The sequence below is a fragment of the Wickerhamiella sorbophila genome (genome assembly GCF_002251995.1).
Source record: "Wickerhamiella sorbophila strain DS02 chromosome Unknown contig2, whole genome shotgun sequence".
NCBI lineage: Eukaryota > Fungi > Ascomycota > Dipodascomycetes > Dipodascales > Trichomonascaceae > Wickerhamiella > Wickerhamiella sorbophila.
This window is the reverse complement of record NW_020194005.1, coordinates 1,871,533-1,882,500: the sequence shown is the minus strand read 5'-3', so window position 1 is coordinate 1,882,500 and position 10,968 is coordinate 1,871,533. Positions and strand designations below refer to the sequence as shown.

At 43.9% G+C, this 10,968-nt stretch overlaps 4 protein-coding genes across 4 annotated transcripts; 2 read left to right on the top strand and 2 right to left on the bottom strand.

Moving 5' to 3' along the window:
* Positions 1 to 3,837: 3,837 nt before the first annotated feature.
* On the top strand, positions 3,838 to 4,275 carry B9G98_04347 (mRNA-decapping enzyme subunit 1; the record flags this gene model as incomplete). Its single annotated transcript, XM_024810904.1, has 1 exon — positions 3,838 to 4,275. One exon carries the CDS (start codon positions 3,838 to 3,840, stop codon positions 4,273 to 4,275), a length of 438 nt encoding a protein of 145 aa, XP_024666672.1.
* A 216-nt stretch (positions 4,276 to 4,491) lies between these two features.
* On the top strand, positions 4,492 to 5,898 carry B9G98_04346 (E3 ubiquitin-protein ligase dbl4; the record flags this gene model as incomplete). Its single annotated transcript, XM_024810903.1, has 1 exon — positions 4,492 to 5,898. One exon carries the CDS (start codon positions 4,492 to 4,494, stop codon positions 5,896 to 5,898), a length of 1,407 nt encoding a protein of 468 aa, XP_024666671.1.
* A 2-nt stretch (positions 5,899 to 5,900) lies between these two features.
* B9G98_04345 (Magnesium transporter ALR2) lies at positions 5,901 to 7,589 on the bottom strand (the record flags this gene model as incomplete). Its single annotated transcript, XM_024810902.1, has 1 exon — positions 5,901 to 7,589. The coding sequence occupies one exon, from the start codon at positions 7,587 to 7,589 to the stop codon at positions 5,901 to 5,903; it is 1,689 nt and encodes a 562-aa protein (XP_024666670.1).
* Positions 7,590 to 8,579: 990 nt separating this feature from the next.
* Positions 8,580 to 10,322, bottom strand: B9G98_04344 (Magnesium transporter ALR1; the record flags this gene model as incomplete). The annotated part of the gene is made up of 1 exon (XM_024810901.1): positions 8,580 to 10,322. One exon carries the CDS (start codon positions 10,320 to 10,322, stop codon positions 8,580 to 8,582), a length of 1,743 nt encoding a protein of 580 aa, XP_024666669.1.
* Positions 10,323 to 10,968: the final 646 nt, after the last annotated feature.

Below are 10,968 nucleotides of genomic sequence, written 5' to 3'. Positions count from 1 at the left end.
GGGTCCCATCAACTATGCTCTTACTCAAATCCATCTGAAAACGTCAGGATCGGTCGATTGTGCACCCGAAGGCCCCAACCTACGTTCACTTTAATTACGCGTACGGGTTTTACACCCAAACACTCGCATAGGCAATAGACTCCTTGGTCCGTGTTTCAAGACGGGTGGCTTAAGATCATTACGCCAGCATCCTAGCAAATGCGCGGTCCTCAGTCCCGATTGGAAGTATTTGATAAAGCTATAACACTGCAAGCAGCCACATTCAATACCTTTTATCCTCCCATCAAAACTGATGCTGGCCCGGTGTAAAGCGAGTACACATTCCCAAAAGAAAGTGGAACACTAAACACCATGTCTAATCTCAAGCCCTTCCATTTCAACAATTTCACGTACTTTTTCACTCTCTTTTCAAAGTTCTTTTCATCTTTCCTTCACAGTACTTGTTCGCTATCGGTCTCTCGCCAATATTTAGCTTTAGATGGAATTTACCACCCACTTTGAGCTGCATTCCCAAACAACTCGACTCGTCGAAAACATTCTACATAGACGTGCTACCTTCGCATCACGGGATTCTCACCCTCCATGATGTCCTATTCCAAGGAACTTGAGCAAAGACACATCCAGAATTGCTTTCTTCAAATTACAACTCGGCCTGTTGGCAGATTTCAAATTTGAGCTATTGCCGCTTCACTCGCCGCTACTAAGGCAATCCCTGTTGGTTTCTTTTCCTCCGCTTATTGATATGCTTAAGTTCAGCGGGTAATCTTGCTTGATACGAGGTCAAAAATATAGAAAAGCACATTGTGTCTAACATGTACTCTATCATCTTTTTCAAGGCTGGCTACAGCCCCAACACATAAATTGCTTTATGAAGATGAAATGACGCTCGCACAAGTATACTTCCCGGAATACCAGAAGGTGCAATGTGCGTTCAAAAACTCAATGATTCACGTCTGCAATTCACACTAACTATCGCGCTTTGCTGCGTTCTTCATCGATGCGAGAACCAAGAGATCCGTTGTTGAAACTTTTGATTTCGTTTTTCAGATATAATAGGTAAAATGGTTTTTGTTACATTGGCCTTTCGGCCAAGCAATTTAATTGTTTCACAGGTGTAATATGAATCTCAATAATGATCCTTCCGCAGGTTCACCTACGGAAACCTTGTTACGACTTGTACTTCCTCTAAATGACCAAGTTTGTCCAGCTTCTGCGACTTCGTTGCGGTTGCCCACAAGTGAATTCGCATCCGGAGGCCTCACTAAGCCATTCAATCGGTAGTAACGACGGGCGGTGTGTACAAAGGGCAGGGACGTAATCAACGCAAGCTGATGACTTGCGCTTACTAGGAATTCCTCGTTCAAGAGCAAAAATTGCAAAGCTCTATCCCCAGCACGACGCAGTTTAACAAGATTACCCAATCCTCTCGGACAAGGTTATGTACTCGCTGGCTGCGTCAGTGTAGCGCGCGTGCGGCCCAGAACGTCTAAGGGCATCACAGACCTGTTATTGCCTCGAACTTCCATCGAATTGTCTCCGATAGTCCCTCTAAGAAGCTGATACTCAACAAATTGTTGACCCAGCTATTTAGTAGGTCAAGGTCTCGTTCGTTATCGCAATTAAGCAGACAAATCACTCCACCAACTAAGAACGGCCATGCACCACCACCCACAAAATCAAGAAAGAGCTCTCAATCTGTCAATCCTTATTGTGTCTGGACCTGGTGAGTTTCCCCGTGTTGAGTCAAATTAAGCCGCAGGCTCCACTCCTGGTGGTGCCCTTCCGTCAATTCCTTTAAGTTTCAGCCTTGCGACCATACTCCCCCCAGAACCTAAAAACTTTGATTTCTCACGAGGTGCCGAATGAGCTAAAATAACTACCCATCCGATCCCTAGTCGGCATAGTTTACGGTTAAGACTACGACGGTATCTAATCGTCTTCGATCCCCTAACTTTCGTTCTTGATTAATGAAAACATCCTTGGCAAATGCTTTCGCAATAGTTAGTCTTCAATAAATCCAAGAATTTCACCTCTGACTATTGAATACTGATGCCCCCGACTGTCCCTATTAATCATTACGACGGTCCTAGAAACCAACAAAATAGAACCATACGTCCTATTCTATTATTCCATGCTAATATATTCGAGCGAAACGCCTGCTTTGAACACTCTAATTTTCTCACAGTAAATGGCCTGACCTTTCTGCCACGCGGTTAAACGCAACAGACGTCCAGGCAAAAAGAATCAAGAGTTCCAGTACGCACCGTGAGGTGGACCAGACTCCCAATCCCAAGTTTCAACTACGAGCTTTTTAACTGCAACAACTTTAATATACGCTATTGGAGCTGGAATTACCGCGGCTGCTGGCACCAGACTTGCCCTCCAATTGTTCCTCGATAAGTGGTTTAAATTGTTCTCATTCCAATTACAAGACCAAAGGCCCTGTATCGTTATTTATTGTCACTACCTCCCCGTGTCAGGATTGGGTAATTTGCGCGCCTGCTGCCTTCCTTGGATGTGGTAGCCGTTTCTCAGGCTCCCTCTCCGGAATCGAACCCTAATTCCCCGTTACCCGTTGATACCATGGTAGGCCTCTATCCTACCATCGACAGTTGATAGGGCAGAAATTTGAATGAACCAGCGCCAGCACAAAGGCAATGCGCTTCGAGAAGTTATCATGAATCACCAAAAAGTCCGAAGACATTGGTTTTTTATCTAATAAATACATCCCAGACGGGATTTTACGCATGTATTAGCTCTAGAATTACCACGGTTATCCATGTAGTAATGCACTATCAAATAAACGATAACTGATTTAATGAGCCATTCGCAGTTTCACTGTATAGATTGCTTATACTTAGACATGCATGGCTTAATCTTTGAGACAAGCATATGACTACTGGCAGGATCAACCAGATAACTATCTTCAACAGTCAAGAGACTGCCTAGTTTCCGAAGAAACATAGTTTTTCAAAGTTCGTGTTTCCACCCAGTCTCTGCATTGTCAGTTGTTACACTGCCAACACATCAACTGCATCCAATTGCCTTTTTGAGTTCCTCAGTTATAGTCCGCTAAGCAAAGCTTAGCATCAATAACTTGAGAGGAGGTTTCTGTCTACAAATCACGACTAAAGTCGGCTATCTGTAGCAGCATGCCCCCGAGTGTTTTCCTGTAAATTCTTGCCATCGGCTAGTAATCCACAGAACCCATCAGTGCTTTACATAGCGCAGTGCTTGTAAAGACCCTTCAGGTTAACACCTTTGTAAGGTTGTGCTTGAGATTTCGCCGTTAAACGAATCAACTCTTTTCACAACCAAACTAGGCTGCGTTTGAAAAGAAACCAGACTGACCGTTTCCGATTTCATCTTTTGCTTTTTCAAGCTTTTATTTTCTTTTCATGAAGGTCATTTTGGCATTATTTAAGTCAAACTTCTGCAGTCGTAATGTAAACCTGCATAATTCTGACCGAAGTGCTTAGTCGAAAAGTCGAATGGAAAGCAGGAATCGAATAATTTGTTACTCCAGAACGAGAATTCTCATTCTTTAGTTTGTACGTATCGTTTTGGTTAATATTGGTATCTACTATGGCTCACATCATTGTAGTAGGGATGTGATCACCTCCACTTTTAAACATTACGGATCTACGCGACTTATTTACCTGGTGCAACGTCGAGGACTCGGTATATAAATTAAAACTAAGGAAACTTATGCGTCGGTCAAGCGTAGCATTGAGGTCAAAAGTGGATTATAGTATGTTTCGACTACTGATAAGTTTCTCCTTCTTCGTGCTTTCCATTCTGAACATTTGAAATCTTGGTCTGTGCAAACGCTTATTCATGACAAAATCGAAAGCGTCCACGGTAGAGTCCTTCAACTATTCCGTTGTATCTCGACACGACAAGCAGCTTTCGCAAATATTTTTCACATCGCCTATTTGTGAGGTCTACGAATATGATTCTGCTGCTGGGAGCTGGAATAAGAAGGATTGCAAGGGTACATTGTTTCTGTATTCGAGAATTACGCACGACGAGTATCCATACGCAGCTCTTGTTTTGAACCGACAAAGCAACGACGATTTTAAAATGGGAATTACGCCTTGGGCTTTGAGCGATAAGACAAGTATACACAAGATGGAGGTAGAGCTTAACGACAGTCTCCTAGTAATCCATGCGGGGCCGGAAGAAATTTATGGCTTGTGGCTTTTCAGTGAAGACGATAGAAGAACATGTCTCTCGATGATTGAGTGGTGCTTGAGTAAAGGCTCTAATAGCTGAATATTATGATTAAAACGCATGGGAGGTGGCCAAGCAGAGGCAGGACCTTGGAACAGGTCTCCCAGTAGAAAAACTCAAGCAATTGTAGTCTAAAATGTTTGTTTCTCCACAATTTACTCTTAAAAATTTGACACTCAAATATATAGCATTGGATCTTGCCGTTTGCTTTATAAACAGTGCTCCACAAGCTTTGAGAGCTTACGACATGAGATCTGGATGATGAGCGACACCACGAGCGAAGATCACTACGAGTTCAGCGATCAATTTGACGATGATTTTGACCTCCAGGATCCTGGAAATTTCGATTCAGACAATAATTACTTCAATATAGTGAACATGGAGCACGTCAAAGCGAGTGAACGCAGGACCGTAGCGGAAATTGCAGACCTGTTTTCTATAATGGTTCCCATGAGTACCATACTTCTCATGGCGTATTTCTGGAACAGAGAAAAGCTCTCAGAAGAATACATTGAGGGGAGGGCGTTGGCTAAGGTGGGGCTTACCGACGCAGATCTAGAAGTGCAGAGGAAATCTGGCCAAAAGGTTCAGTGCTCCCCACGCACATGCCCTATTTGCTGCGATACGTATACTAGGGGGTTTCAGCTTGCGTGCAAACACACTGCATGTATCAAATGCTATGAAAGATACCTGGGAGAGAAATTAAGCTCTGGTGATTTGCTTTCGACTCGGTGCCTGGGTCAGCATGACTGCAGGCTAGTCGCTACATTAGATGATTTCCGTGAGCTTAGCAAGGACTTGGAAAGTGGTTATCTTGAAAAGACTGCTGCTAGCTACCTTCAAAGTCATAGCTCGTCGTTCAAAGCTTGTCCGGGACCGGGCTGTACGTCCATCATCGAGCTTACATCCAGTCTTGCTATGCTAGATCTTGATCAGTACATGGTTGAGTGTTCATGCGGGAAAAGGTTTTGTCTTGGCTGCAAGAATGACTGGCACTTGCCCATTAAATGTGACTTGGCTAGTAGGTGGATGAATATTAATGGCGAGCGAATGAAAAATAATTTATGGCTGGATAAAAATACGAAACCCTGCCCCAAGTGCGAAGCGAGAATAGAACGAACGGAGGGTTGTAATCATATGAAGTGTAGGACCTGCCACTTTGAATACTGTTGGATGTGTATGCAAGAATGGTCGGCTCACAATGGAATGTTTTTCAAATGTGTGCACTTTCAGCCTTCGGCGGAGGCTAAACATTCAGGAAGAGCTACGTCTGCCCGTCTTAAGCATTATTCGATAAGGTTTGACTCTAACATCATAGATTCAAGACGTGATGTGAATGTTCGTGATCTTACGTTCTCATCACAACAAGTTCTCAACAAAGCTGTGCCAACACTGTCATATACACGACGCATCTTAGCTTGGACATACGTGTTACTTTTCTATGTGACAGGCTCGAACCAGAAAACGATTCTCGAGACAAGTGTGTCCGATATTGAATCGCATGCCGAGACTTTGGCTGAGCTGTTAGCAGGAGATGAGCAGGCAGCAGCACCCTGTTTAGAGCTTTCAGGCTATTTAGAGACTAGGGTGGAAAATCTCATTACTCACGCTCTTGAAACTAATTGGAAGCTGGACAGAAACTCTTTAACATACACACCTAGTTAAAGTCAATAATCGCCTTCTAGAGCGGTACTGTCGCTTGTAAGCTTCTTGATGTAATGGTTGGTTCCAACGAACAAAACAACTGCAGCAACAACCATGACACCGATAATCCCCCAGAACCATATAGGATCTTGTTCTCCGGGAACTTGAACGTTCATTCCCCATAAACCAGGCACTAGATTCAAGGGAATCAAGATTGTTCCAAGAATGGTGACCTTACTCAAAATGAGCGTCATTCTATTGTTTGAGTTAACAAACTCAAGCTGCAGAATACCCATATAGTTCATGTGGCAACGGCTAAGAATTTTTTCCTGAGCGCTGAGAGTATGGTGCATAGACACCAGATGGTCTTCGATATCTCCCAAGAATAGAGAAATATCAGTCGTGTCAGTGGTCTTACCCGGCATCATGGCCCATTGCTCTTGAACTCTTTTACCAAAACTGTGAATGACATCTGCTTTTCCGGTTATCAAGCGCAACACTCTCATAACAATATCGCGTGTTTTACCAAGACGACTTAGAACGGAGCCCATGCCACCAGAGGTGTTTCTCTTGGTGAACACTGCCGATTCAATCAAAGCCACTTGGTCCTCCACACCTTCAAGCACCGGTACAAACGAGTCTGTTATAGCGTCAATCAAAGCATAACAGATCCAATCGGGAGAAATATCTATGTACCCCTTCAGCTTCTTCATTCGCTCACGCACGTGGTAGCAGTGGTCCAAAGGAGAAAAATGGAAAGTGAGGATACCGTCATCATAAACAATAATGTAAAAAGTTGTAGGAAGTAGGTAGGTTGGATGATCCTCAGAGGTCCCAAACGTGTTGAAAACGATAAAGTAGTAATGCTTGAACAGTTCGAATTTCTCTCGAGACTCTTCAGCACGAATATCCTCGGCAGTAAGTGGGTGTATTCCGAAGGCACGACTCAGCACTTTGAGTTCTCTATCAGTAGGGTTGAAACAGTCTAGCCACCAAACACCATTTTGTTCATTGAACAAAGACGAAAAAGAATCATTTTCTGCGACCAACGAGGAGAGAGACTCAGCTCCGATAGTGGAGTCCATATTTGTTGCAAAAAAAGTGAAACGGTTTGTTTCGGTGCCGTCGGTAGTCTCATCACTATCGCTGACGGTGGCTACATGAATGTTCCCTTCTTTTGTGAATTTCAAAGGTGCGGCACTTCCACATGCTGATTCAAGACCGTCGCGATCAGTTTTACCGTAACAAAACTGATTAGCATCTTCGCAAAATGGGCGGTCATGCTCATTCGTGCTGGAGCAGATCGAGGAATTGTCTTGAAGATACTGATCAAGCATATCTAAGTTCACCTCTTTTCGATCGCGATTCTCAGTAGGGAGGCAGACATCATCGCCGACAACACTACTAGTTTCACCGACATTCCAATTGAGACTCAGTGGGGCCATTTGACCAGATTTTAAAGAAACAGCCCCAGATTGCCTTAAGCTGCGGAAGTTCTCAATGTCTGATGAATTGCTATAACGCCTGCCGGATCTGCCGGATTTGCAAGAAGCCATACTAAACGAGGACTGCCTGGATCTTGGTCGGTGTATCGCTATGCTACACTGGGGATCATGAACTTCACCCAGAGCAGCATCAGCTCTAGAAGTAGAGAAGCTGACTCGCTGGTCACGGCCTTCGATAGGTTTCTTGTTAGAGTCCTTTGCATGCATTTTGTTTTGATGTTACTGCTTAGTTCAAGCAGGGCTCCCTCGCCATTGAATGATTGCAAATTTCTTTGAATGGAAAGTTTCCCATTCGTGTTGAACAGATACAGACGAAGTAATTCAAGACATCTGCTGATCCGCTACACTTTAAATATTGAAAAGTCCCCTCTCGGGCTGTCGATCCATCCTAAGGGTAAGGGCTTGAAGCTAAATTTGACGGTAATCATGAAAAAAAAAAGGTCGACAGTGACAAACCAGATAGATCTGAAAAGTTAAACTTGTCTTATTTTGTTTTTGTTTATGAAAGTACAGATATACAAGCTACGAGCGCTTACCGCTTATTTTCTCGTTCCAAATCTCCTGCAGAAGTGGGGTCAGATGAAAGCATCGGTGTTGAGTCATCCCATTGCTCGCGAGAAAAATTTCCGATCCTTAATTTGATAGGTTTTGTTCTGCTAATTGCTTCGTAAAGTTAAACTTGTCTTATTTTGTTTTTGTTTATGAAAGTACAGATATACAAGCTACGAGCGCTTACCGCTTATTTTCTCGTTCCAAATCTCCTGCAGAAGTGGGGTCAGATGAAAGCATCGGTGTTGAGTCATCCCATTGCTCGCGAGAAAAATTTCCGATCCTTAATTTGATAGGTTTTGTTCTGCTAATTGCTTCGTATAAATGCCAGTTTTTTTCTATTTAAGTCAATTAAGTTTAAGCATGCTTGTATATTCACAAATAGCATCAGTTTGGCTAGGATTCCTCGCAATCTTCGGAATCTGCGATCTAGGATCTGCGATCTGCGATCTGCGCTAAGATTTGCGATCTTTACAAGCTGGGCCGTGTATAGTATATAATTGTCTAAAGGCTTAATTCTATAAGATACTAATAATCAGCTATTGCCAAAATTTGTGTCAATAAGTAAGAGTCATGTAAAGTTTATTAAATATGGGCTTCAGCCATGCTCGCGCATTTGGGGTTGGTGACGTAGGATGAAAGGAGTTGTCATCGGCCTAAGCGCGTAATATACGTATTCGCAAGATATAATAATGTGCAAATCGTGAATACCACAACTGCAAAGATTCCGAAAAACCAATCCAGGTTCTCAACACCCTCGCCAGGAACTTTGACGTTCATGCCAAACATACCTGTAACTAAGTTCATGGGCACCAAAACGGTTCCAATCAATGTGACTTTGCTCAATACGGTCGTCATTCTGTTGTTCGAGTTGACGAATTCTAATTGGAGCACACCCATGTAATTGAAGTGACAGCGACTCAGAATTTTTTCATAAGCCGTGAGATTCTGGTACATCGAAACCAAATGGTCCTCGATATCGCCGAGGAAAAGCGCAATATCGCTTCCATTATTTTCGCTTCCTGGCATAGTGGCCCAGACTTCTTTACATCTTTTCGCAAATCCACGAATCACCTCAGCCTTTCCTGTAAGAAGGCGTAACATCCGCATTGTGACACCTCGAGTCTTGCCGAGGCGATCGAAAATCGTGCTCATGTCGCGAGAATCACCCTCCTCACGAACAAAAACAGCATTTTCTATGAAATCAACTTCCTGCTCGATATCATGAATAATAGGGGCGAAAGTATCTGTGATATTATCGATCAGCGCATAGCAGATCCAGTCGGGCGTCACATCGACATACTCACGGAGCTGTCTCATACGTCGACGAACATTGCGGCAATGGTCCACTGGACTGAAGTGAAATGATAGCACACCATCATTATACACGATGATGTAAAAGTTGATCGGCTCAAGATATTCAGGGTCGTCTTTACACGTTTCGAACGTGTTGAAGACCACAAAATAATAATTCTTGAACAACTCAAACTTTTCTCTTGACTCTTCGGTGCGAATGTCTTCTGACGTCAGAGGGTGTATACCGAACGCACGAGAAAGAATTCTCATTTCGCTTTCAGTAGGGTTTTCACAATCCAGCCACCAAATGCCATTATTCGAATTGAACAAAGAGGCAAAAGATTCGTCGGGACCAACCAAAGAGGCTAAATCACTGGAATGAGTAGTCGAATCCATCTGAGTCGCAAAGAAAGAAAACCGTGTTGAGGAATCTGAATTTTCAATCTGAGGCTCTGGCAGCTCTAAATCGGGCATACATTCGTGACGCCTAGAAAACATGAACGGAACACGAAGTTGAGCAGGGCTTTTGAGAACATCCTCCTGCAAAGTGTCAGGGGACTCCGTGTTGGGCGACTCCTCCACTTTTGTTTCCAGGGAAGAATGCTGCCCATTATTATCTGGGCCCTCGCCCTCGACAGCTGGTTTATCTTCTTCATCGGTCAAGTCGTTTAAAAGTTGATCAAGTTCTGTAATATTCACACCATCATGGCTTGCGTCGTCGTTAAATGGGAAACACACGTCCTCCTCCGTATCATTGGCCCCGTCAGACTCATGGTCGCTTTCGACAAAGACTGAGCGCGGCCTGGAAATTTTCGAATTAGATGAGGCTCCAGAGCGGATAGATGATCCTGAAAGACCACGAGGCCGTCGTCTTTGAAAAGAAAATCCCCTTGTGCTTCTTGTTTGTGACTGGTTTGTGGACATACTAGAGACCGATCTCCTAGAAAGTTTACGCTGAAGCTCCAATCTTCGATCTCCATCGTCCGTAACATCTGCTTCATGGGATTCGACCGGAGGAGCAAACAAAATACGCACACTACTGCTTGGGGCAGCAGAGTTGGCCGCTTCCTCGGGAGTAGACTCACTCGGGGTCATTCTGCCCTTTTATTCGCAATGCTTAAACCTGCGACTACTTATCGCATCGAAAAGTGGTTACTCGACAATCAGAAGCAATTAGGGCGCTTCTGTGGTACTTTTTTCCTGGCTTGTTGCTAAGTCGTCACGGAAGAAAATCTTCCATATAATTTCTGCTCTAATATAAGCAATGCACGTGGTGTGGCAGGGCCAACTGGGTGAAAAGAATAGGGTCTGGGCAGCGCTACTGTTACAGAAATCACTTGGACAGAGAGTTCGATGAATGAACAGTGAAATATTTTGAATACACGATCAAAGGGAAGTATATGGGAGTAATTTGGGGGCTAGCTACAATGGGAAAGCATCCGAGTTAATACAAGATGGTTAGTAGCACGGTGGAGCGCCTTCTAAACGGGGTAAGGGCAGATAATACACTGGGCAGAAGCGCGCCGAAGGGGTCGTGACTCCGTTCCGAGACTCGTCTCATTTTATTAGAAACTCAATCCCAACATTCGAACATCTTCGATACAGAGCTGAAGCCAATGCGCTGTTCGCGTTGATACTACGATTCGAGTGACTGATCTGTCCGAGGTTGCATGCGGTGGCTGCATTGGGATTACAAAAGAATGCCCCCTCTCGTATGTTTCTAGGCGCCCAATCGAAAGTA